General features: G+C 48.7%; 1 protein-coding gene across 6 annotated transcripts in view; it reads right to left on the bottom strand.

Moving 5' to 3' along the window:
- Positions 1-27,922, bottom strand: part of KAZN (kazrin, periplakin interacting protein) — a 266,812-nt gene that overhangs the window by 152,218 nt on the left and 86,672 nt on the right. For all 6 annotated transcript variants that reach the window (XM_040326266.1, XM_040326259.1, XM_040326260.1 and 3 more), the window contains one exon: positions 3,042-3,113. In XM_040326266.1, the coding sequence (XP_040182200.1) occupies positions 3,042-3,113 (72 nt within the window). The remainder of the gene's footprint in view (positions 1-3,041; positions 3,114-27,922) is intronic.

Here is a 27,922-nt window from a genome sequence, read left to right as displayed (position 1 = left end):
TCACCGCAGGCCGCATCAGGCCCCTTTCACATGGTAGGGGGGGGGGGGCCCTGCTTCATGGAATCTGCTTGCTCAGAGAGGGATCACTCCGCTGATCTCCGCTGAGCATGTGGGCGAGAGGTCCGTGTCTGCTCCGCTGTTCAGAGCAGACACAGACACTCTCCTCTATGGGGAAATCGGATGGAAACAGACCAGGTGTCCCATTTCCATCCAAACCTATCTGATCCGCCGGACTGAAAATAGGACCATCATTCATCATCTGTTTTTGGCAGACAGGATCGGATCGGATGGCGACAGGTGTCAAGGTATCCGACATTTGTTCGCTGACATCCGTCGCTCCATGAAGGACAATGCAGTGTCCGATCAGGTCTGCCTGAAAAGCCAACAGATGGCCCTGATCGGACAGCCCGTGTGAAAGGGCCCTTATTGTTGTCCTTAGAGGACCAGTTGTATCTGTAAGACTAGTTGTCCAGAGTTCCCCACCCCCCCCTTACATTACAGTGCACCCCTTACGCTTTTTGCTGCTGCTGGGAAGAAACTGGAGCCGAGCTGGAAAGCAGAAAGTGCAGGATCTGGTGGAGGACCCAGGAGGGCTGGAGTCAGCTGTCAGAGTCTGCTGATTAGGGATGAGCTCCGGCGTGCTCGTACAGTCCACGTGCAGAGCCCGCCAGGAAGTCTGCACGGCGATGTGCTAATCACAGGCAGGGAGACATTTCCCGATGCTCGGCTGCAGAGATAAGGAAATGTCTCCCTGCCTGTGGTTAGCGCAGCGCTGTGCAGACTTCCTGGCGGGCTCTGCACGTGTACACGCCGGAGCTCATCCCTACTGCTGAATGTGGAGACCAGGGACAGTCAGGGCACACCTGGGCACTGCCCAGGGGCCCCAGCTGCATGGGGGGGCCCTGCACTTTCCCCAAAAAAGCTGGCCCAAAATTGGAGGCCCCATGATGGCACTGAGAGTGATAGATGCACAGGGGAGGCAGTCTGCCTCCTACCTACTTGATGTCTGTTTACCTGCACTGTCATCATTGTAGGGGCTCTAGAGCATTACTTTGCCCAGGGGCCCATGATGCTATTAAGATGGTCCTGGGGACAGTGGAGACGCTGGGGTGCTGCAGCTGCACAGAGAGGCCCAGGATCTGTAGGAGTTTTATCCTCTCTGCTGCCAACTGCTGAGATGGAGGAGGCCAAAACGAGCCTCTCCGCGGCTGCATGAAGAGTAGCAGGTTCTAGCGGAGGAGTTCTGTCCTCCTCTCTGCTGCAAGAGAAGGAGGTGCCACAGTTGCAGGAGAGGTTCGAGGGCCCCATAAAATAGACTGGTGGGCCAGATTTGTGTGGGGTAGGGCAAGGTTTGACAAATTTGCTTGGAATCTAGGAGCCAGCTAAAAAAGTTAGGAGCCAGAAAACGCACCCCGTCCCGACGAGCTTGCGCGCAGAAGCGAACACATACGTGAGCAGCGCCCGCATATGTAAACGGTGTTCAAACCACACATGTGAGGTATCGCTGCGATTGGTAGAGCGAGAGCAATAATTCTAGCCCTAGACCTCCTCTAACTCAAAACATGCAACCTGTACATTTTTTTAAACGTCGCCTATGAAGATTTTAAAGGGTAAAGGTTTGTCGGCATTCCACAAGCGGATGCAATTTTGAAGTGTGGGTATGAATTTACTTGGCGTAACATTATCTTTCATAATATAAAAAAAAATGGGGATAACTTTACTGTTGACTTATTTTTTTATTAAAAAAAGTGTAATTTTTTCCCCAAAAAAGTGCGCTTGTAAGACCACTGCGCAAATACGGCGTGACAGAAAGTATTGCAACGATCGCTATTTTATTCTCTAGGGTGTTAGGATAAAAAAATATATATAATGTTTGGGGGTTCTAATTAGAGGGTAGAAGATGGCAGTGAAAATAGTGAAAAATGACATTAGAATTGCTGTTTAACTTGTAATGCTTAACTTGTAATACCAACGGCCACCACCAGATGGCGCCAGCTCACATCTGGTGGTAATAACTTGTAATACCAATGGCTCACCACCAGATGGCGCCAGCTTTTTTTTTTGCCCACCTTCAAAGCCAAGTCGCCAAGACACTATTTCTAGTCGCCATGGCGACCGGTATTTGTCGAGCCCTGGGGTAGGGTACCAAAAATTTCCATTTTACTAATCCTCAGCTCCAACCGGGACCCTATGCCTCTTCCCACTTACACTCCAGTGGTTGCAGGTCTTGAAATGTCATCAAGTTATGGTACAGGGCCCATTTGCTGTGAGGTCACCAAGGGAAAGTCCATCCCGCAGCATAGGGGAGTAGAGGGGAGCGATCAGGTAAGTAAAATGGCTTTTTCCGGGACCCTAGACCTAAATGAACATTTAACCCTTGAAGTGCATGGGGCAACCCCACTATAAATAGGGAGATTTGTCCTTTCCCCAGAGAGAAATAAAATACTTAATGCCTATGTAGCACCCCAATTATACACCCGTGTACCCTATACACACACACACACTGCGACCTTAAAGCTGAGCTCCAGGAAAATATTTAAAAAAGGGTAAGTTCACCTCTTCACAAAAAATGAAAAAGGGGACCCGACTCCAAATATCCTGGCATTTAAAACCACTTCCACATCAGTATATTTAGCTGGAGATCAGCAAAATCAGAAACCCATCATGAGAGCAACGTCCAAGCTGCCACTGATGACCCCTACTGAAAATGCTAGCTTCCTGGCTCTCATGCTTTGCCTCTGTCTTTGATGCCCCCGGCCCAGAGCCCAACGTGCATACTCGTTCCAGACCAGTACCTTACAGTATTGAAGTCAGTAGGTCACCATAACAGCGAAGTAACTGCATTTCTAGAAGCAGAAGGGCAATGACATCCTCATTTCTGGCAGCAAAAGGCACAGAACCGGTTACTGCTTTTGTCTATTGTTATGCAGAACACAGCAAACAGAAAGCAAGACAACAGAAGAAGCCAGCAGGACAAAATAAAACGGGCATAAAAGAAAAAAAAAGTAATAATACCCCTGCTCTCAGAGGTAGGTACTTACAGCCGTTCGTGTATTTTTCTTGACTCTGCAACGTACCAGACCGGCTCATCTTCATGTTGCTGTAATCCAGACCTACGAAGAAGCAGAGAGGCAATAGATTGAGTTGTGTGTGTAACCAATGTGCGCAAACAATTAAAGTGGAGTTCCACCCATAAATATAACATTACATCAGTAGTTTTAAAAAAATTTCATTAGTCCTTTAAGAAAATAATTTTTTTTTTTAGATGTCTTCAAAGTGTTGTTGCTAGGCAGAATAGTTAATCTTCCCTCTTACAGTCTGGCTTCATGATGCCCACACTTAAGATGGCCCCAGTCAATTTATTTTTTATAAAGTGTCTAAATGCTGTAACAACCTAACAAAACGGACCTTAGTTTACAGACCAACTTTACTAGAATACATTAAGCTTGTGTATTACAGGGGTATTTATATTTAAAAAGTGAAATTGTGTCCGGAACTCCGCTTTAAGTTATGCTGAATGCTCAACTCCTACATACTGAAAACTACCCAACACCATTCACTCTACCGGCCATATATAACCACTTGCATACTGGCCACTTTTACCCCCTTCAGTGCTGTCACACTTCAAATGACAATTGCGCGGTCATACAACACTGTATCCAAATGACATTTCTATACATTTTTTCCCCCCAAATAGGGCTTTCTTTTGGTGGTATTTGATCACCACTGAGTTTTTTTATTTTTTGTTAGACATAACATTACCAACATTTTTGAAAAAAAAAACCAAGTTTGTTATAGAATTTTGCAAACAGGTAATTTTTCTCCTTTACGGATTTGCGCCGATGGGGCAGAACTGGTGAGGTGGCACTGATGGGCAACACTGATAAGGCAGCACTGGTGGGACTGCAAGGATATAATCGGGACACTGATAATTGGTGCCCCGATGATCAGTACACAAGCCGGTTATCGGCTTTTCTTCACGATGACCGGCTTGTGTTGACATCCGTGATCAGCTGGACACAGCTAATTACGTGGTAAAGGGCAGCTGTGATTGGCTCTTTACCTCGATCAGCCGACTCCTTCGGACTCTGATCACAGAGCACGCAGCCCATGTGCCAAAGCGCGGTCACGGGAGGACGTCAATAAGCGCCCTCCTGGCAAAGTAAGCCTGCGCTGTAGCTGTAATTTGGCTTTAGTGCGAGTGGGAACAGGTTAAATGTTAGGTTTACTGGGGTAAGGAGTTCCAGAGGATGGGAGAGGCTCTGGGGAAGTTCTGGAGGCGAGCATGAGAGGAGGTAACAAAGGAGCTAGAGAGCAGGAGATGTAGGGAGGAGCGGAGAGTTGAGCGATATCAGCAGATTAGGTTGCCGATGTACCCGAGGGCATAGTTGTGGATGGCTTTATACCGTGTTTCCCCGAAAATAAGCCCGGGTCTTATATTAATTTTGTCACCCAAAAACACACTAGGGCTTATTTTCGGGGTAGGTCTTATCATGCCGTGTGCTGTCTTCTCTTCCCCCATGCCTGTCATAAATCCCATGTGGAACCGTGTAAAGTGATTGTAAAATCCTAGAATCCACTACATATTGCAAAATGTGTATGTCTCTGCAATCCATTAGTGCCACATACCTTATAGTGCTTGGCACATCTGTAACCCACCAAAGCTCTCTTCCCCTTCTTCGAGCACTGCAGAGGCAGGGGGGCCTGACATCCCCCGCTGACAGCTTGCAGAAGAGCAGAGTGACATCAGCTGAGCGCCGCTCGCCGCTTCCATGGCCAGCCGGGGCCCTCATCCCAGCTCTGAGCACTGCAGAGGAAGGGGGGCCCCAACATCTCCTGCTGACAGCTTGCAAATACCGTAAGCAGAGCGGAGTGACATCAGAAGTGCGCCGCTCGGCGCTTCTATGCTCCGTCGGAAGCCTCTTCCAAGCTCCGAGAATTGCAGAGAAAGGGGGGCCCAACATCCCCCGCTGACAGCTTGCAAATAAGCAGAGCAGAGTAACATCAGTTGTGCGCCGCTCGGCGCTTCTGTGCTCCGTCGGAAGCCTCTTCCAAGCTCCGAGAACTGCAGAGGGAGGGGAGCTTGAGATCCCCCACTGACATCTGAGAGGAGAGGAAAGCAGCGTGAGATCAGCTGAGAGCAGCGGAAGGTCAGCGATATGCCGATGGTATTTGGCACAACTAGATCGCATAAACACCCACACACACACTCTCTACACTTAATAACACTGTAATAGAGTGGACAGCACTGTAAACTAGGTCTTATTTTCGGGGTAGGGCTTATATTGCAGCCCTTCCCGAAAATCACACTAGGTCTTATTTTCGGGGTAGGTCTTATTTTCGGGGAAACACGGTATGTTGTGGTTAGCATTTGGACTATGACTACCTTGACCATACACTAAGGTTTCCCTGTGGGCTGAAAGAGAAATCTATTGATTCCACATCCACACAAAAGCGCATGGATAGACCAATCTACAAAATCAGCTACTTTATTCTGGCAACCAACATTTGTGGCTGCCAGAACACCTGACCAGTGACTGCATATGAATGTATGCAGCCGCTGTTCAGTCCACAATTTTTCATTAGCTTCTTTAATTTTCAGATCGAAGGATGATGAGCTGGAGGTTTCCGATAGGGCCACCCATTAAATAAATTACGGCTGAAATTTGCTTGGTGTATAGCCAGCTTTAGATGTGGTGAACTTCCAAGGACTTGTATGTTTTTGAGCTTAGGTGAACAACAATCAGGGGCGAACTGACTATGCGGGCACTGCCCGAGGGCCCCATGCCACTAGGGGGCCCCCCCATCAGGGTTGCCAGCCTCAGTAAAACCAGAGACAGTATCTAAAAATCTGTTTTTTTTTTTAAATTTCAAGATTATAGCTGCCCCGCCTCTCCAGTACCTTCTCATTGTGTGTATGTGTATACTGTGTGGCCCCATAATCTCCTATTGCCCGGGGGGCCCCCCATGAGTTGTCAGTCCACCCCTGACAAGAATGCAGTTTTCCGAAACACAACACATCTGAAAACACATGCATTTTAAATGAGAGCATTAAACGGGGAAGGACGGGGTCTAAAAGGCCAAGACCAGGGCCACCCAAAACAAATACATAAGGTTGTTCCACCCAACACCAGCCAAAAGATAGTGGAAAGGTGAGGGCGCTAGTGGTTCCTGCAAGGAACAGTGGGTGATTGTATTGATTATATTCCTATACAAAGATGGGTTACTTATGATGGTGAACACAAATGTAATGATAAACCAAACAAACAACAACAACCAAGTGATGTGAACAGTAAATTGTGAACAATAGTAAGTGAATGTCCCAATAGGAAATAAATGAAGTCCAACAGCCAGAGTAAAGGAAACATAAATGGGAGGTTCTTCCAGAGCTTGTTATGCAATCTCAGTTCAACGTGGTAGTAATGCCTTCACCAAACAACACAGCTTCACCCGAAGTGCTCAAGGTCAATGATAAGGCTCCATTCACACCTAGGCGTTTTAACGCCTGAAGCCCGACGCTATTGCAGCCTAAAATACGCTGGAGGGGTGATTTAACATTGTTCTTTATGGAGATGGTTCACATCTCCACGCCGAAACGCCGTACGCCTGAAGCTCAAAACAAGTCCCTGACCCTTTTTTTCAGGCGGCTTCGGCGTTGGGCATAGCCGACAATGTGTAAATCACCCCTCCAGCGAAAACAAGGTTAAAAAACGTCGCGTTTTGTCGCGACAAATCGCGGTACAAAATGCTGCAATTTGTCGCGGCAAATCGCGGTACAAAACGCCGCGCTAAGGTGTGAATGCAGCCTAAGGCATCACTGATGGGCTACAGTGATGAGCACTGATGAGGTGGCACTAATAGGCAGAATTAAAGGGCACTAACAGGAGGCACCGACTGGCGGCACGGAAAGAGTGACCGATCAAGCCCCCAACCTCAGCTATCAAACTAGGAATTTGTCAGGGGTGGGCGAGCAGTGAGAGCAATCCGCGTTCATCACAGCATCACCCACCACATAGGGCGCCGGCTCGCACAAAGGAACGTGCATCCCAGCCCAACAGGCCGCGCCCTCAATAAATCGGCTAGCCCGACCTTAATCCGTACATCCGCAGGAGTAATTCAAGGAACCAGAACATAGGGCCAGATTCTGGTAGAAGTGCGGCGGCGTAACGTATCATAGATACGTTACACCGCTGCAAGTTTTCATCGCAAGTGCCTGATTCACAAAGCACTTGTGATGAAAACTACGCCGGCGGCCTCCAGCGCAAGGCGGGCCAATTCAAATGGGCGTGTGCCATTTAAATTAGGCGCGCTCCCGTGCCGGACCTACTGCGCATGCTCCGTTTCTTAACTCCCGCCGTGCTTTGCGCGCCGTGACTTCATTTTTTCGAACAGCGACGCGCGTATCGTATTCCCGGACGGCTTACGCAAACAACGTTATTTTTTAAATTTCGACGCGGGAACGACGGCCATACTTTAGACAGCAATACGTTTGCTGACTAAAGTTAGGGCACCAAAAACGACGACTAACTTTGCGACGGGAAACTAGACTAGCGGCGACGTAGCGAACGCGAAAATCCGTCGTGGATCCGCCGCAACTCCTAATTTGCATACCCGACGCTGGTTTACGACGCGAACTCCCCCCAGCGGCGGCCGTGGTATTGCATCCTAAGATCCGACAGTGTAAAACAATTACACCTGTCGGATCTTATGGATATCTATGCGTAACTGATTCTCTGAATCAGTCACATAGATAGAAACAGAGATACGACGGCGTATCAGCAGAATCTGGCCCCAAATTTCCAGGCACCATTGCGACCTGGCGCCTAGGTTTTGTAAAGCCCTGATAAAAAGGGAACAATCTTAGTAGGCTAGAATCAAGACACTATAGGGCACAGTAGATAAAAATACACATATACATTATATATATATATATATATACACACAAAAAAAATCTGTTACTAGGCAATTTTCTCTCCAGAATACACACACACAATGTAAACTGTGCTATCAGATCCAAATAGCTGCTGGAAAATTGTACACAGAAGATAGATCTTTGCCACGCTAAGAAAATCAAAGTGACGGACAAAAATAGGATTTGTGTGTGAAAATATCAGTCCAAAACAAGAAAAAGTCCAAACTTGGATGCAACATGGTGATAAGAATCCCATTTGCCAGGTGCTTCAAATCCCAAAGTGTATCACCGCCATGAACATATGGAACTCTTCCCAGAGTAAGTGCACAAAAAAAAGTCACTTGGGCTTGTGTACGAGTAAAATTGTCGGTTAGAAAACTTATACTGCCTCCAGGTCTCCACATCAGGTCACCAGAATATCACATCCAATGAGGAAAAACATTCAGCCATAACATATAAAAAGAGAACCAGCAATACCAACAGTGTAAAACTGCATAACTTGTTTGTTAGAGAGACTAACCACTCACACCATAAAAAGATAACATGTAAATACTGGTTCCCAGGATGCGAATTAAAGGAGTTGTAAAAGGAAAAAAAAAAATTGCCTAAAATTAATGTCTGCAAGGTAGACAGACAGAATAGTGTAATGATTCGGTTTAAAAAACGAGTACATACTAGGGTTGTCCCGATACCACTTTTTTAGGACTGAGTACAAGTACCGATACTTTTTTTAAATGTGTCCCCAAATGTAGCCATGTCCCCCCACAAATGCAGCCATGTCCCCAACCATATGCAGCCATGTCCCCCACATATTGCAGCCATGTCCCCCACATATTGCAGCCATGTCCCCCGTATATCCAGCCATGTCCCCCGTATATCCAGCCATGTCCCCCGTATATCCAGCCATGTCCCCCGTATATCCAGCCATGTCCCCCGTATATCCAGCCATGTCCCCCGTATATCCAGCCATGTCCCCCGTATATCCAGCCATGTCCCCCGTATATCCAGCCATGTCCCCCGTACCTACTGTTAATCACCGCGGCGCGGTATTCTATTTTAGTATCGGCGGTATTAGCGGGAGTACGAGTACTCCCGCTAATACTCGGTATCGGTCCCGATACCCATTAAATTCCTTCATCTATATCAACTCTGGCGTTCTAGTTTCTGTTCTCTCATTCACTTCCTGGTTTGCATCGCTCGTTCATGTAAGAACTACATTTCCCAGTATGCATTGCGGCACGCCCAGTAATTCACACCTCCTTGAAGTCTCTAACACGTAGAGAGCGTCCTGCCGCACAGATGTAGTTCCCAGGAGGGGGTGAGCACGTCACTGACCACCGCAGTAAAGCCTCCCTTCACGGTGGTCAGTAAAATCAGACAAGCAGGAAGTGAACAGAACAGAGAAGAAATAGAGCAACTTCTGAGCAAAAACGAACAATGAGGAAGTGAAAAGGAGGAATGTCTGCAGGTAAAGGATGCTTATTATGACATTTTTTTTCCTTTCAACCCCTTTAATCACTTCCGTATTACAGTGTGGCGACGTCACGAGCAATTGTTTTTATAGCAGACACCCTAGGTCAGGGATATGCAATTAGCGGACCTCCAGCTGTTGCAGAACTACAAGTCCCATGAGGCATAGCAAGACTGACAGCCACAAGCATGACATTCAAAGGCAGAGGCATGATGGGACTTGTAGTTTTGCAACAGCTGGAGGTCCGCTATTTGAATATCCCTGCCCTAGGTGATAAAATGGTGGTCATTGCAACTTTTTTTTTATCTCGCACGGTATTTGCGCAATAATTTTCAAATGCCTTTGTTTAAAAAAAAAAAAAAAAAAAAAAGTTTCTTTTGCGGTTTTCATTCAATTAAAAAACAACAAAACAGTAAAGTTACCCCAATTTTTTTGTATAATGTGAAAGATGATGTTATGCCGAGTAGATACCCAACATGTCACGCTTTAAAAACTGGAATGGCGCCAAACTTCAGTACTTAAAAATCTCCATAGGCGACGCTTAATTATTTATTTTTTTACAGGTTACCAGTTTAGAGTTACAGAGGAGGTCTAGTGCTAAAATTGTTGCTATCGATCTAACGCACGCAGCGATACCTCACATGTGTGGTTTGAACAGTGTTTACATATGTGGGCGGGACTTGCGCGTGTGTTCGCTTCTGAGTGCGAGCTACTAGGGACAGGGGCATTTTAAATATATATATATATATATATTTTTTTAATTTTTGCACTTTTTTTTACATTTTTATTTTTTGATTACTTTTATTTATATTATAAGGAATGTAAACATCCCTTGTAATAGGAATATATGGTGACAGGTCCTCTTTATGGAGAGATGCGGGGTCAATAAGACCCCACATCTCTCCTTCAGGCTGGAAAGCATGAGATTGTGGGATAAAAAAAAAAAATTCACAGATCTCATGCCGACAGCCGCAATTGCGCCTTTGTTTACTTCCGGGTACCCATCTGGACCCCAGTCATCTCTGCTTCCCATCCGATGTCGGCAGATCGTTTCCCCCAGGTCCCCGATGGCACAGGAGAGCCTGGAGAAGCACCGGATGGTGGCCGGGGGGGGGGGGGGGGGGTGTCCCCTCCCGTCACCTACAGGAATGATCAAGCGGCGGAACGGACGCTATGATCGTTCTTATGGTGCACGCACAGAATCAGGTGATTGACTTGGCCATTGCCATTGGATCATGAGCAGTTCCTTTCCTTCTCCATACTCTTCTCATCACTCTGGTACAAGTTGATCTTGGTCTCATCTGTCCATAGGATGTTGTTCCAGAACCGTAAAGGCTTTTTTAGATGTTTGGCAAACTCTAATCTGGCCTTCCTGTTTTTGAGGCTCACCAATGGTTTACATCTTGTGGTGAACCCTCTGTATTCACTCTGGTGAAGCCTTCTCTTGATTGTTGACTTTGACACACACACACCTACCTCCTAGAGAGTGTTCTTCATTTGGCCAAATGTTGTGAAGGGTGTTTTCTTCACCAGGGAAAGAATTCTTCGGTCATCCACCACAGTTGTATTCCGTGGTCTGCCAGGTCTTTTGGTGTTGCTGAGCTCACCGGTACATTCTTTTTTAAGGATGTTCCAAACAGTTGATTTGACCACACCTAATGTTTTTGCCATCTCTCTGATGGGTTTGTTTTGTTTTTTCAGCCTAATGATGGCTTGCTTCACTGATAGTGACAACTCTTTGGATCTCATATTGAGCGTCGACAGCAACAGATTCCAAATGCAAATGGAACACTTGAAATGTCTGCTCCATGTAAATGGGATAATGAGGGAATAACACACACCTCGCCATGGAACAGCTGAGCAGCCAATTGTCCCATTACTTTTGGTCCCTTAAAAAGTGGGAGGCACATAGGTGTGCGCAGCCTATTGCATTAGGGTGTGCACACCAAAGCTCAAACACAAGTCAGTAGGGCTTTGTCAGCAGGGCAGAGATTGGTGTCAGTAGTTTATCTTTATTTGTATTATTATAATACAATTTTATTTGTATTATTTTTTTTTTTTATCATTCGTTTTTTTTTTTTTTTTTTTAGGAGCCCTGATTGGGGGCTTTGGTGAAATATCAGTGGTCTAAACAGACCCCTGATGTCTAACTTTTGAGACAGAGAAAGGGACTGAGGACAGAGATTCCCCAGTCCCTTTCTCTGCAGCCAGGCAGCAGGGGGAATCTGCATAGTACAGAATGATTAAGGTGTGCTCAGGCACACATTACACCCTATGTGCGCACGCCTATGGGGAGGCACATATACAAACTGTTGTAATTCCTACACCGTTCACCTGATTTGGATGTAAATACCCTCAAATTAAAGCTGAAAGTCTGCAGTCTTGTTTGTTTCATTTCAAATCCATTGTGGTGGTGTATAAAGCCAAAAAGATTAGAATTGTGTCAATGTCACAATATTTATGGGCCTGACTGTATGTACCTCCTGAAGCCTGGCAGAAAAACTCCCGGAGATGGTGAACTATCCCTCTAAACTCAGCACTGCTGCAAGGATAAGGAGCTGCATTGTTGCAGTAATGAAGAGCATAAGCAGATTGAGGGGGGAGAGGGGGGGGGTCTTTATCAAGAGAACCTGTCAAAGTACTAGTTTATCTCAAAGGCATAGTTCACGTTTACCAAAAAACTGCCTATGCAGGTAAGGGGCCCCTGTATATATGTGGCTAAAATAACTTGTACATCTTATTGCAATGAACCAGTCTTCATGGCTCATTAGACAAACCTAGATACAAATGCAGAGATACAATGAAAACCACCGACTCCCGCAACTGCAAACACCTATTTCATCATTCCTGCCAGGCAGGAGCTGCAGAAGAGTTTGGCTGAATGGGATTGCAGCAGCCGATTGTGCTGTAACTAGCCATTGTATCCGGCTCTGAGCAGACACGGAGGAGATGAATGGGTCTGAGGGGGATTTGATTTTCCTGCACTGGAATACTTGCTGTGGGCTCTGGGAGAAGTCACATGTAAATGGCGCTTAGTTGAAATGCAGAATACCCGACAATCTATCCTGGCACTACTTTCTTGTCCCGGACTACGTGGCTGGAATATAGATGAGGATTCACAATGAGAGATTGTCGGAGTCCTCTGTACTTCGGTCTCATGACCACGGTGTGGTGAAAACTCAACAGAGGCTTCTTAGGAAACAGAGGGCCTCGGATTTGAAAAAGAACTGCCCATTTTAACTATCGCAACTGATCGGCTTCTATTTGTTTTTTATGTGCATTTGAGAAAAAAAAAAAACTGGGCTAGGGAGCTGCGGTGGCTCAACGCGATTGGCACTGCGCTGACAAGCCATTCACCTCTGCAGCTAGGGGTTCTGATCCCGGTCTCCGCTACATGTGAATTGAGTTTGGTGGTCTCAGCCCGGCTCCCGGTGGGTGTGCTATGCGAGGTAAGCCTGCGCTTAGTACGCCCACCCCCTACAAAAAAACACCACACTTACACACGCACTCGAAATTGGGTTAACATGCACGCACTTTGACCACGCGGTCTCTAAAAAGAGAGGCGAAGGACTAACGGGGCTGGTTGAGCGGGCTAGATCCTCTCACTCCCTTATAGGGAGTCCCTTTGCCCCGTTGGGCTTCAAAGCGGAGCAGGTAGGGCGGGCTGTGTGGGAGGACCCCCTCACACACCCGCCATTGCCACCCGGGGCATGGAGAAAGGTGGCAGATTGCCTCTGGGGGAGGCCTGCCTACTCCCAACTCCTGCAGTCCGGCTCCTCTCTCGAGTACACGCACAAAATACACTTAAAAAAAAACAAAAAAACTGGAAGGGCAATTCCCACAGGCGACGCAGTTTAAGATACTTCAGTTCTCACACCTTCGAGGCCCGATGTTAAAGGGTTTGTTCACCTTTACCAAAAAAACTGCCTATGCAAGTAAAGGGCACCTGAAGATAAACTGTGCAGCTTTGTCCAAGGTTACATAATGTCTTTGCTATAGGTGTAGGCCATTTACCTCTCTGAGCCTGACAAAGGTGGAATCATTCCATCCTGCCTTGTTGCTAGGACGTTGCCTAGACACTCCCAGCCAATTAAAATTCTGCATGCGCCCTTTCTTCTGCCACAGTGGCTCTAAACTCAGCTATGCCTCGATGGAGAAGAAGGTGGACCACACTGGTGGACCGATTCAAATCATTTGGTGGAGGGGGGGGGGGGGGGATTACGGTGTGAGGTTGTTTTTCAGGGGTTGGGCTTGGCCCCAGTGAAAGGAACTCTTAAAGGGGTTGTAAACCTACGCGTTTTTTCACCTTAATGCATCCCATGCTATAGAGCTATGATTAAACACTAGTATAGTGTGAAACGCGTCAGTTTTACTGGTGTGCTGTGCTGTGACTTGTAGTGCAGTTTTGGATTTCACAATAAAGGCAATTTTTTATTCGGAGTGCAGCTGTCCAGAAGAATCTTTTCTTTTTGCCTCGTATATGCATTGCCTGCACCTGTGGTTCTGTAAGACACTCACACCTGAGCGGCTTCCCCTTCCTGCTGAAAAAACACCTTGCGGTGTCCGGCCAGCCAGCCCCCCCCCCCCCATTTTACTTACCTGAGCCCCGAATTTCCGTGGGCACGTCCCCACCGTCCACTCCTTGGCCCCCCGGCTTGTTTCAGATAAATTGATAGCAACATTGACAGCAGCAGGAGCCAAAGCCTATCAAATCCAATGATCTGGCCCACCAGGCCATGTTTTTTTATGCACATCCCCTGCAGCTGCGGCAACCCCCTTCATCTCCACCCCAACTCAGTAGTAGGCAGCAGAGGGGAGGACAGAACTCCTCCTAAAGATCCTACTCTTCTCTGTGCAGCCGCAGCACACTCTCGTCTCTGCCTTCCCTGCTCTCAGCATTCAGCAGTTTCTGGCAGCTGACTCCGGCCCTCCTCCGGTCCTTCACTTTCTGCTTCCCGGCTCTGCCCCAGCTACCACTGGAGCAACCATAATGCTAAAGTGGCCCGTAATTAAATTGAGATTGACAACCCTGCTGTATGGGGTGCTCTGAGCGGTTTGGGTTTTATATGTACAGTACACTTTCCTTGTGTGTTTCTTAACCTTTTGTATTGAATAAAATACACAATTTTTAAAGGATATTTCATTGGCTTAGATTGCCAACGTACCTAAAGAGTCCCATTGGGTTTAGTTATTCTTTGGTTTTGAGGTTATCTGGTATGCACAAATAGTATAGTTGGTTGGAAACCTTAAATACTTTTATGTATGGTCAAGTGCTTGCACTCTGCCAGGCCATTTCCTTACAAACCATGCAGTAATGCTCAGTCATGGGGATTGGCAGCTTGGGAACCAAGAGTTGGGCCTTAAAAAAAAACTTAAAATAAAAAAAAAACAGCAGTATTACTGTCAGCAGAGTAGAGAAGAGAAGGACGAGAATCTCAATCTGGAGATTTCACTTTTTTTCTCAAGGATGCCAAGATAGGAAGTGAGGGAAAATCTCCCCAAAGTGGTCATAGAGAACTATACAAACTCAATAGTTTCCCTTTTCTTTTGTCTCCTCTATCCAAAAAAAAAAAAAGGCAAAAGTTGGGATTACAGTGAAGAACGTGCCATGTTCCCTGGACATGGAGATAAGTAGCACTCTGTTGGGATCAGCGCAGTTTACATACGAATAGGAGCTTCTAAATCACGAGCCTTCGTCCTTATACACAGTAGACTGCAGCGTGGAGGAAATTGCCGTCTCTTGTGAATGAAGAATTTTACTTTTATCACCTATTTATTCTGAATTGCTGAAGATTGGGGAACTTGGCAGGGAATCTGCCCCCTGTTGTGTAAACCATAGACTGCTTGTGCCAATATTTGGATAGGCTGCAATCATCTCCAACACACCTATAATTTACAATGGTCAATGGAATGGGAACAAAGAAGAAGAGGAAGAATGCTTTTCAAAGTGCACCTGTAATGCAGGTTCGAAAAATCTAACTAAAAAGAATTATCAAACCCCCCCCCCAATAAGAAAAAAAAACTCCCACAGGCATGAACTAAGGGGGGTCCGGCGGTGGGCTCTGACCCAAGTTAGGAAACAGGCCCTCAGCAAGTGTGAATGAATGAATGACTGACTTGTATAGCGCTACACATGCGAACTGAATCGCCTCTAAGCGCTTTTTCTAGCCAGTGTATGCTTGGCTGGTGTGGTCATTTTACCCCGTAGGATCTCGAATCTATCTCAAGTGTGTGGAGATAGTGCTCTACATAATGACACTTGTAATCGTTCATCAGTCAGTGGATCATATTGGCGGGTAACCCTTACCCATTTAGGAGTGCTTTAGAGAATTCTTAAAGCAGTACATATTAAATCCAAAAAAACTATATATAGCTTACCAACTACCTAATGTGATGACTGCATTCGTTTTTTTTTCAGGCTTTCTTCCATTTTTACCTGGTGATCCAGCCAGTGAGTCTTATTTTTCAACTTCCTTTCAACACACACAAACACAAGCCAGCCCGCCAGGCCTTATGTGGCGGGGGAGTGGGGTTGCAGACCCCTGAACTCTGCTGCAATCTGTATGCAGCGTACTCTTGAACTCTGCATGTAGAGCACCCCTGAAAATGCATTCTGTACATAGCACATCCCTGAACCCTGCACGTAGCGTACTTTTGTACTCTGCACCCTGCACGTAGCGTACTTTTGTACTCTGCACCCTGCACGTAGCGCACTCCTGAACGCCGCACCCTGCACAAAGCCTACTCCTCAACGCCGCACCCTGCACAAAGCCTACTCCTCAACGCCGCACCCTGCACAAAGCCTACTCCTCAACGCCGCACCCTGCACAAAGCCTACTCCTCAACGCCGCACCCTGCACAAAGCCTACTCAACGCCGCACCCTGCACAAAGCCTACTCCTCAACGCCGCACCCTGCACAAAGCCTACTCCTCAACGCCGCACCCTGCACAAAGCCTACTCCTCAACGCCGCACCCTGCACAAAGCCTACTCCTCAACGCCGCACCCTGCACAAAGCCTACTCCTCAACGCCGCACCCTGCACAAAGCCTACTCCTCAACGCCGCACCCTGCACAAAGCCTACTCCTCAACGCCGCACCCTGCACAAAGCGTACTCCTCAACGCCGCACCCTGCACAAAGCGTACTCAACGCCGCACCCTGCACAAAGCGTACTCAACGCCGCACCCTGCACAAAGCGTACTCAACGCCGCACCCTGCACAAAGCGTACTCAACGCCGCACCCTGCACAAAGCGTAATCCTCAACGCCGCACCCTGCACAAAGCGTAATCCTCAACGCCGCACCCTGCACAAAGCGTAATCCTCAACGCCGCACCCTGCACAAAGCCTACTCCTCAACGCCGCACCCTGCACAAAGCCTACTCCTCAACGCCGCACCCTGCACAAAGCCTACTCCTCAACGCCGCACCCTGCACAAAGCCTACTCCTCAACGCCGCACCCTGCACAAAGCCTACTCCTCAACGCCGCACCCTGCACAAAGCCTACTCCTCAACGCCGCACCCTGCACAAAGCGTACTCAACGCCGCACCCTGCACAAAGCGTACTCAACGCCGCACCCTGCACAAAGCGTACTCAACGCCGCACCCTGCACAAAGCGTAATCCTCAACGCCGCACCCTGCACAAAGCGTAATCCTCAACGCCGCACCCTGCACAAAGCGTAATCCTCAACGCCGCACCCTGCAAGTAAGGTAATCCTCAACGCCGCACCCTGCAAGTAAGGTAGTCCTGAACTCAGCACTCTGCAAGTAAGGTAGTCCTGAACTCAGCACTCTGCAAGTAAGGTAGTCCTGAACTCAGCACTCTGCAAGTAAGGTAGTCCTGAACTCAGCACTCTGCAAGTAAGGTAGTCCTGAACTCAGCACTCTGCAAGTAAGGTAGTCCTGAACTCAGAACCCTATATGTAGTGAAATCCGGTACAACAAGTTCTTTAAAGGACAGCCATACTGGCGTTCCACATTTCCGCTTTACCAGATCTAGATGCAGTGGCTTAGCTAGACATTCTTTCACCCAGGAGAAAGACTCAGTTTGGCAGCCCTACCCACCTGAAAGGGAAGCTCCATTCACACACCCCATGGCCTAGAGAGAGAAGCTCCATTCACACACCCCTGGCCTAGAGAGAGAAGCTCCATTCACACACCCCTGGCCTAGAGAGAGAGAAGCTCCATTCACACACCCCTGGACTAGATACAAGCTCCATTCACACACCCCTGGCCTAGAGAGAGAAGCTCCATTCACACACCCCTGGACTAGAGAGAGAAGCTCCATTCACACACCCCTGGCCTAGAGAGAGAGAAGCTCCATTCACACACCCCTGGACTAGAGACAAGCTCCATTCACACACCCCTGGCCTAGAGAGAGAAGCTCCATTCACACACCCCTGGACTAGAGAGAGAAGCTCCATTCACACACCCCTGGCCTAGAGAGAGAGAAGCTCCATTCACACACCCCTGGACTAGAGACAAGCTCCATTCACACACCCCTGGCCTAGAGAGAGAAGCTCCATTCACACACCCCTGGACTAGAGACAAGCTCCATTCACACACACCCCTGGCCCAGAGAGAGAAGTTCAGGAGCAAAAAAAAAAAAACAGGGACAGGATTGGAGATGAGCCGATCAGTTGTATTTTCCTTCTGCAGTCACTTAATGCCGGCGAGAGGAAGAGATGGAGAAACGGGCTTTTGAGCTGCTACAGAAAATACAGATGGTGTCTCGAAAATGCCGCCCTGCTGCACCTCCTGTATGGAGGTGCAGCATGGGGATGGTGACGCCCTTCCCAATGCGATGCCCAGGGCACATGCCCCCCCTTGTTTTGGCCCTGGGGTTAGGACAAACCATTTAGCATGGAACTAAAGTCCTACTTTTAAAAATTGCGAGCAGCAAGGCTCTTTATTGCAGAAAAAGACATGCATCTAGTGATGAAGTCAAAGCACCCGAGTTACTGGGTTCTCTACTTTTGTAGCCCTCTGTCCAAACATGTAGGGGATTATGGGAAGCTTAAAGCCAGACTTCAAGTGCCAATACTAGCAGCACTTAAAGTGGAAGTAACCCCTCCTATTATTTTCATCTAAGGAAGCTGCCATCTTGCCCTCTGATCTTAAACTACAATGATGCTCCACATGCGATCAGTTCCGATACCAGCCATTGGATGGTTTGACAGTTTGGTTGAGAGCTCAACCAATGTGATAGCATTCCCGATACGTGCCGGAAATTTAACTTTTTGAAACTGGTAAATCGATAGGAACTGTAAAGCAGAAGTAAACCCAACAGGGCAATCCATATTTAGGAGGCAAGCGGACCAAGGAACTCTCACAGTTAGGATTTCAATCAAAAAAGACATAAGACATACAACCCACAGAGTCTGGTGTACTAGGCGCAATAAAGCAAATACGATTTTGAAGTTCATGTCCTTTAAACGCCCTTTCTACTGTCTGTTTAAAAACTGTCATCTGAGCTACTGTTTACACGTCAAACGCACCGTTTTACAAGCCGCCTTAGAACAGCATTCAGGTTAAATCTACCAGACAAAGCTATTTACATTTCGACGAGAAAAAGAAAGGCGCTGACAAAGTGCCACATGTCCCGTCATTAACAAAGCATTCAAATTTAATATGACCTACATACCATGTTAATTAGGCATAATAATTTATTCTTTACACCAGGAAAAAAAAAAAAAAAGGAAACTCTGCAAGGTTTCCACCAACCGCTTTTGACAACATTAAAGTAGGAACGAGAAGCACATCAGTAGAATTATGCTCATAAAATACATACCACAAGAAAAGCTTCCTTTCATTCGACTCAGTCCATTAATCCGCCAAGCGCATTTTCCCACAATACAGGCCTCGGAGATCCAAGATAAATGGATTTTTCTGAATAATGCTGGGCGTACACGCGCAGATGTTTCTTACCCCATAACTGCCTTGGTTTCTTCCAGGATCAGTCCACTCAAAATGTACACCAGTTCACCTACAGTCTATCCTTGGGGACTTGAAGATCTCTATACTTGATGTGCCAACTTATCCTACACCTTTGCAGTCAGCTTTTACCTAGACCAGGTGTCAAACACAAGGCCCGTGGGCCAAATCCGGCCCTCCAGGCCATTTCATGTGGCCCTCGCACCTGTGCAGGAGAGCTTCAGCCCTCCTCCAGACCCTTCATTTCTGCATTCAAGCAATGCATCCAGCTTCTTCCCAGCAGCAGCATAAGGAAAGGGGGGTGCACTGTGATGTAAGGGAGAGTGGGGGACTCAACTTCTGGTGGTGGGTTGGCTCTTGACATCTAAGATATGGGGAGGGGAATGCGCTGGACATCTAATCTTACAGATACAACTGGCCCTTTTGAGGGCAATTATAATGCTCATGCGGCCCGCGATAAAATTGAGTTCGACACCCCTGACCTAGACAGAAGAAACCATTTTTTAATTGACCCTTTAGGCCGGGTTCACACCAATGCGAATTGAATGCGGGTTTCTCCTCATTTAATTCGCATAGCAGGAGAATGTGACTGGTTCTCTATGGAGCCGGTTCACATATCTCCGCAGCGGGTCCGGTGCGGTGTGCCGGAAAAACGTGTGCTTTTTTGGTGTGTTTCAGGTTCGATTTCATCCCAAAATTCGGGCTGAAATCAGACCTGAACAGGTGAACGAGCATGCACCGGACCCCTGCTGTAAGCCGCATGCGGGGACGGTGTAAACCCGGCCTCATGCCATACAAAGCTTACATACAAATTTGCAGGTAAAAGCTTAGAGAAATAGGTTATTTTAAAATGCTTGCTTGCAGTGTTTCTTTTGCATAAACAATATTGCATTAACTGGCAAGGTGCTTTTGAACTTTAGAAAATTTGATTACTCCAGTAGAGTCAACTCTACAACATAACGCCCTCTTATGGAGCTGCCGATGTAGGGATGAAGGGAAATACTACAAAGCAGCCATTTTTTAGTGGCACGCTAGGCTTTCTCCAGAAGCTGTCAGGGGTTCCTTGAGCTGTGGCCGATTGACCTCCGATCTAATGGTACCTGCATAGTTTCAGGGCCAACACCACTTTGAGGACCCAGCAACATGACGCCAATGATCTTTTTAGCATCTAGGGGGGTATTCTGACCACCACCCACTGATCACCCATGTAAGGGACATTTTTGCCACCAAATCCCAATTGGTTTTAGCAAAGGCTTCCCAAGGTCCACAAAAGTTTTAAGAGCTCCTCTGGGGTAAAAAGTTTGAAAAAGGTGATCATTTAATTTACAACAGCCTAAATGAGCGTTCTGTGGCTGCTGTTATAACATCCAACATGGCAGCGCCCAGTAGCAGTCTTACGGATTTTGGATGTTAAATCAAGGGAGGCTTTTAAAGTTAAAGTTAAACAACATGGCTAAAATATATGTTTTATTTAAAAGTTCTTTAGAAATGATTTTAACAAAAGCTGCAAATTTAAAAACTGTGAAGCACCATGGCAACTGCAGAACAGACAGAGGCCAAGATGGCAGCTTGGTTGGGTGAAAACAGAGTTTAGTTCCACTTTTAAGGCCAAGTTCACCATTTCCAGAAGGGGCTCCAGTAGATATTTCAAATCTGTGCAGCTTTGTAAAATTATAATTTCATTGTTATAACCTGTAGGCCTTTGGATCCACTCAGAAGCTGGTCTAAAAAAATTCCCCTCCCCCCACACATCCTAAATTGTAGCTGGGACCTGAAAACCATTAGATGCTCAGTCCAGTGGAGGCGCGTCCATAAAGGGCGCAGGAGCGCCGCCCCCTCTCTCCTGCACCGCTCTAATCACCAATAGATAAATTCATGCATTGCATGAATCCATCTATGGTCACTGCTGACACCCCCTATTCAGGTGTCCGGGCACTCGAATTACAGCGGCGGGGGGTGTTTTTTGGAAGCACCTGATTAGAGCCAAAGGCGCCATGCTGGGCGTTCGCTGTTCACTCAGCTGTGTATTAGAAAAGCGAAGGAATTTGCTTTGCCAACACCGAATCCGCCTCTCAGCCAATCAGGTTGCCAGGTCTGTTACTTGTCACCCGATTGGCTGAAACGTCAGGCGCTGTGATTGGACGCCTGAGAGAGGACAGAAGACGACATGGAGGACGTGCAGGAGACCACTGCTGACCTGCTCCGAGACAGGTAAGTGCAGGCTGCGTCCGATGGGGGCACCGTGGCTGCAATTCTTTTTTTTTTTCAGTTTGTTTGCACCCCCCCAAAAATTTGGAGCACTGGCTCAGTCCCAGCATTGCAGGATTGAAAACCAATGTTTTTTTACGTTCTAGCAAAAAGACATGACCTGAGAATTGCGAGTTTTTTTAGCGGGGCTTCTGACATGACTCAAATGGCCTTTAGATAAAACAATAAAATTAAAAGCTGCACATATTTCTCTTTCGTTCATAGACGGACACAGCCTTCATTGACCTTAGGGTTATGCTTCTTCCTACCAGGAGATTTAGGCAGAATTCTACAGCACTTAAGGCGTTAAAAACTTTCCTTCATGCTGCTCCTCCCAGGGGGCGTGGCTCCCCCAGGCATAACCCACACCCTGCTTTAGCAGCTTCAGTTTGTTTTCTGCCTAACGACAGGAGGTCAAGGCTATCTCTGGAGTTCCTGGACTCTGGAGTTTTTTTCTGGCGATTTTTCTCGCTTTTTTTATTATTTTGTTCCTGCATTTTTGAATCCTGCGATTCTTCTATCAACAGCCGACTGGGTGACAGGCTGGGTCCTCGACTCTTGTAGTCCCCCCATGTTCGGCCTTCGAGCGTGTGCCGGCCCTCAGCTCAGCTTTGGGACGTCCACGACAGGCCCCATTGCTCCAGGGGCGGCCGGGGAACTTTCGGTTCTAGGGCACACATATGACCGGTCTCTATGGCTTTGTCACAGTGTGTCTGGCCGACAGCCATGCCGTTTACGGACGTTGGTTCTGTCTGGGATACCTCCAGCCGGGTAGTCGCAGGACAGGTAAGTAGTGGCCCCTTACTCAGGTAAGTGGTCTGGCTGGTGGTTTCCCTGGGGAGGTCGACTGAGGGTCCGCCCTGCTTTCCTCTCCCCCCTTCCTCTCCCTCCTTCCCCTGACTGGGTAGTGGCTGTGAAGGGGGGCCTCCTGGGTTTTCTTTGTTACCACCGGGGCCCGTGTGTTGTTAGGGGGACTGTGTTGTTACTCTGGGGGGTGCTGCTGTGTGCTGCTGTGTTCTATGAGGTAATTTTTACCTCAGACAGCGGCCGTCTTGGAAATCTCCTTGGTAACGCTGTGATTCTTTTCTGAGGTAACAGACAAAGCAGTCAGGGCTGCTGTGTTCTATGAGGTAATTTTTACCTCAGACAGCGGCCGTCTTGGAAATCTCCTTGGTAACGCTGTGATTCTTTTCTGAGGTAACAAAGCAGTCAGTGCTGCTGTGTTCTATGAGGTAATTTTTACCTCAGACAGCGGCCGTCTTGGAAATCTCCTTGGTAACGATGTGATTCTTCCCTGAGATGACTCGCCACAGCCTCTGGTCAGTTTTAGTGCTGTTACAGTTTTAGTGCTGTGAATCTTCCATGAGGTGAATACACATCACAGTCGGCACATCAGAGCACACCTGAGGTTTTTCAGCTCCCTCTGCAGCTGGGTGGGGTGGTGAATACCGGGGGCCCCCATGCTCTGCAATAGCAGCAAGGAGGTGACCAGTGGGTTTTTTTTGTCCTGCCTTGCAGGGTGGGTGACTCAGCGCTGACACTATGGAACTCAAGCTATGCCTGAGTTAACCCTTAAAGCCCCTCCCCCTGCCACATCTGTTATGTTGGCTGTCCTGGGTTTCTTGCCAGGTTTGAAGCTGCTAGTGCCCGGATGGGGGGTAAAAAAGCGCCCCCTCCCTGAAGCCTGCTTCTGGGGATGACACAGAATCGCTGTTTTTTTCTGGTTCTGTTATGTCAGAGGCTGCGGGTTTTAACCCTTATGGATAGTGAGGATGACTCTGCTGCAGTCAGTTGCTGGCAAGAATTTGTTGGAGCTCTTGTTTCTGCGGTGCGTGAGGCTCTAAAAATTGAGGATGTGGCGGAGACACCTCCGTGTCAGTACCAGCAGACTACCACGCATCGCTGAAGTGTTTCCTTGTGTTCCTTATTTGGACTATATGTTATACAAGGAATGGGATGCACCGCAAAAAGTTTGTCAAAAAACTTTGCAACCCGTTACCCCCTTGAGGGGGGCTTTAAAAAAAAAAAAAAAAAAAAAAAAGTAGGTCTCTCCTCCGCCAGTGGACCCCCCTGTGTCCAGACTGCGCAAGGCCACCACATTGCCTGTGGAAGGGGCTCCTGCATTTCAGGATCCCGCTGATAGGAGAGTGGAGGCCGTGGCCCGCTCCCTATTCACAGTGGTGGGTTCGGCGGTGAGGCCGGCTCTGGCCGGGGCCCTGGCAGGCCCCGACTAAAAGGGCGAAGCTCCTGCTGCAGGAGCTGGAAGAAGGACCTCTAAGGTGGCCTTGGTGATCACCGTTAAGGGTGAACGGTCCTTTTGGGTCTTCCCTGACTGGCATCATTGAGGATGCCACAGGTGGTAAGCGCATGCTGTTCCCACGGTTTGGGAAGGGCTAGGGACCTCGCCCTGTGCAAGGACCCTCCTTGCCTACCTCCGAGCGTTTTTTCGCTCGCCCTGTGCGGTGGGGGTAGGTCTACATGGTGCTTGAATCCCCGCTGCGGGGTAGCAGCGCACCGGATACCGCATGCCTAACAAGTCTGCGGACATACCTGCTTCCGCCTGAAGGTCTGCTCCCGCCCGTGTCTCGGGTGGGAGACTGGCTTCGCATTGCGAAGTGTTTTCCTTGGGGTACAAGATTGAGTTTCTCTCTTGTCTGCCAAACAGGTTTTTTCCCTCCGGCTTCTGGCCTCCTCCGGTTCGCCGGTTGACTCCGTCAGGGGCTGTCCAGGATCTTCTGGTCAGGGGAGTGATTGTGCCAGTTCCCTCGTTGGAACGGTCTCGGGGTTTTACTCCATTCTGTTTGTGTCCCCATGGAGGATGGGGCCCGGTCGACCCTGGGCCTCAAGTCCCTCGTTTTGTTTTGTCAGGTTTTTCTGGCATCCTTGGATGTCATGAACGTGTACCTGCATATCCTCAAACCACCAGAGATTCTGTGCTTTGCGGTCGGGGGGGACCATTTTCAATGGTGTCCTTCCTATTCGGCGGGTTTTCGCCAAGGTGCTCGTACCGATACTGGCCCGGCTGTGACAGCGGGGGTTTATCATGGGATGTCTGGACGACATTCTCCTACGAGCTTCTTCGAGCTCTGCATTGGTGGAGCCGTGTCTATCACGTGTCAGGCTCTCCGAGTGTTCGGCTGGTTTCTGGATTGTCCTGAAATCAGGGTTGATTCCGTCTCAGGGATACCTGAGACTGGTCCTGGATTCCTCCGGGGGGGGAGTGTTTTTCTCCTAGCGGAAAAACTTCAGACTCTGCTATCTGCTGTGCAGCAGTTGCCGACCCAGAAGCGGTCATCTCTGCGATTCTGCAGGAAGGTTCTGGGTCAGTTGGTAGCCTCTTTCGAGGCGGTTCCGTATGCCCAATTCCACGCCAGGGTACTACGGAGGGAACTGCTGTCACGATGGGACTAGCTTCCGTCATCTCTGGATTACCAGATTCAGTTGAGTCATCTGATCATGTCTCCCCTGGTATGGTGGCGGGCGTTTTCCGGTGCTTCGGGCCGGAAAGTCATTTTTCTGCAGGCCACTGGACAGTGGTCACGACGGATGCCAGCCTCTCCGGTTGGGGAGGGGCGCTTGGGGCACCCAGTCAGCCCAGGGGCACTGGACTCAGGTGGAGTCCTGCCTACTGATCAACGTTCTGGAGCTCCGAGCAATCAAGCTTTGCCTTACCAGGTGGTCCCTGGATCTACAGGGCCGACCGGTCAGGATCCTGTCCGATAACACCACGTCCGTGGCGTAGGTTGATCATCAGGGAGGCACACGGAGTTCTGTTGCAGCGACGGGGGTCGCGCGCATCCTTTCGGTGGGCCGAAGGGTCCGTTCCGGCTCTATCGGCCGGGTACATTCCGGGAATACGGAATTGGCTAGCCGACTACCTAAGTCGCACTGCACCGGGCCAAGGAGAGTGGTCTCTCCACCCGCAGGTGTTTCGGGGTCTGTGCCGAAAGTGGGGCACTCCGGACGTGGACCTTCTAGCGTCCCGTCTCTATCGGTAGGTGCCACGGTTCGTGGCCAGGTTTAAGGACCCGTGGGCGGACGCGTCAGGCGCGTTGGTGGCTCCTTGGGGTCGCTGTCGCCTACTTTACACCTTCCCTCCTCGGAAGCTTCTTCCTCGCCTGCTGCGCAGAGTAGAAGCTGTAGGGATTCTATCGGTCCTGATTGCCCCAGATTGGCCGCGTCGCTTCTGGTACGCGGACCAGGTGCGTCTGCTGGCAGACGCCCCCTAGCGTCTTCCCCTGGGAATTGATTTTCTGTTACAGGGTCCAATCTTCCACCCTGTTTCACAGCCACCGGCCTTAGCGGCGTGGCTGTTGAGAGCCAGGGGCTTAAGGACCGAGGCCTATTGGGCTCGGTGGTCTCTACCGTGCTGCCTGCACGGAGGTCTACCTCACGTAGGTTTTTTCCTCATACATGGAAGGCCTACTTCTCTGTGTGTGGGGAGATGAACTGGCACTCTCGTACATGCGTTGTGTACAGGATTCTGCTGTCTTTGCAGCAGGGAGTGGTTCAGGCTCTCGCCTTACGTACGGTTAGGAGCCAGATTTCTGCTCTGGCTGTTTTTTACTTGCAGCGACCCTTGGCATAGCACTCCTGGGTGCGTGCGTTGGGTCAGGGGGTCTGGCAGGTGGCCCCTCCGGTGCGCCCTCCATTACCCCCATGGGACTTGAATTTAGTCCTTTCAGTGCTTCGGGATGCTCCCTTTGAGGACATTCGGGAGGTTTTTTGTTTTATTGTCACAAAAGGTGATTTTATTTCTGGTAGCAATTACCTCGATCAGACGGGTGTCTGTCTGTTCTGGCGGCCTTGTCTTGCAAGGCTCCCTGCTTGGTCATCCGTAAGGATGAGGTGGTGCTGCGGCCGCAGCCGTTTTTCTCCCTAAGGTCGTTTCGGCTTTTCACTTGGATGTGGACATTGTTCTTCCATCCTTGTGTCCTCAGCCGAAGAACCCGAAGGAGGCCACTTTACATTCTTTGGATGTGGTTCGGGCCCTTCGAGTTTACTTGTCGGCGACAGCTCCGTTCCGGATGTCGGACTCGCTGTTCGTGTCTGTGTCCGGTCCCAGTAAGGGCCTGGCAGTTTCGTCGGCCACCATTTCCAGGTGGATCCGACGGATTGTGCTTCAGGCCTATGCCCTGAAGGGCGGGCGCCCCCCTTTCGGGTCATGGCGCATTCGACCAGGGCGATCGGGGCCTCTTGGGCTTTCCGACACCAAGCCTCTGTGTTACTGGTGTGTAAGGCTGCGACCTGGTCGTCGGTCCACGCTTTTTCAAAGTTTTATATGGTGGATGTGAGTGCATCTTCGGATGCCTCCATTGGCCGCAGGGTGTTACAGGCGGCAGTTTAAGGTTGGAGTTCCTCCGTTGAGTAACTCCGGTTTTTGTTTGGGGTGTAACCTGTTTTTGCTGTGTTATTTTTCCCACCCCTCGAATTTTTTTGACACTGCTTGGGGACGTCCCTAAGGTCAATGAAGGCTGTGTCCGTCTATGAACGAAAGAGAAAAAAGGATTTTTGTACTCACCGTAAAATCCATTTCTCTGAGTTCATAGACGGACACAGCACCCACCCCTCCTTTGTTTGTACTGCTTGTTACGAACTGAAGCTGCTAAAGCAGGGTGTGGGTTATGCCTGGGGGAGCCACGCCCCCTGGGAGGAGCAGCATGAAGGAAAGTTTTTAACGCCTTAAGTGCTGTAGAATTCTGCCTAAATCTCCTGGTAGGAAGAAGCATAACCCTAAGGTCAATGAAGGCTGTGTCCGTCTATGAACTCAGAGAAATGGATTTTACGGTGAGTACAAAAATCCTTTTTTTTAATATCTACTGGGGCCCCTTGACTGCATAGGCCATTTTCCGGAAAGGTGAACTTAGGGCCAGATTCTCAAAAGAGATACGCCGTCGTATCTCCGAGTCTGGCCGGTCGTATCTATGCGTCTGATTCATATAATCAGTTACGCATAGATTTCCCTTAGATCCGACTGGCGTAAGTCTCTTAAGCCGTAGGATCGTAACTGCAAATTTATGCTGGCCACTAGGGGCGTGTACGCCGATTTATGCGTCAAAATATGTAAATCAGCTAGATACGTGAATTCACAAACGTACGGCCGACGCAGTACAGATACGCCGTTTACGTTAGGCTTTTCTCGGCGTAAAGTTACCCCTGCTATATGGTGGCGTAAGTGCGGCGTACCAATGTTAAGTATGGCCGTCGTTCCCGCGTCGAATTTAGAATTTTTGACGTTGTTTGCGTAACTCGCCCGTGAATGGGGCTGGACGTAATTTACATTCACGTCAAAACCAATACGTCCTTGCGGCGTATTAGGAGCAATGCACACTGGGAGATTTCCGCCGTTCGTGAAAAACG

This window comes from Rana temporaria, chromosome 10 (genome assembly GCF_905171775.1).
Source record: "Rana temporaria chromosome 10, aRanTem1.1, whole genome shotgun sequence".
Lineage (NCBI taxonomy): Eukaryota > Metazoa > Chordata > Amphibia > Anura > Ranidae > Rana > Rana temporaria.
This window is presented reverse-complemented; position numbering and strand designations above follow the sequence as displayed.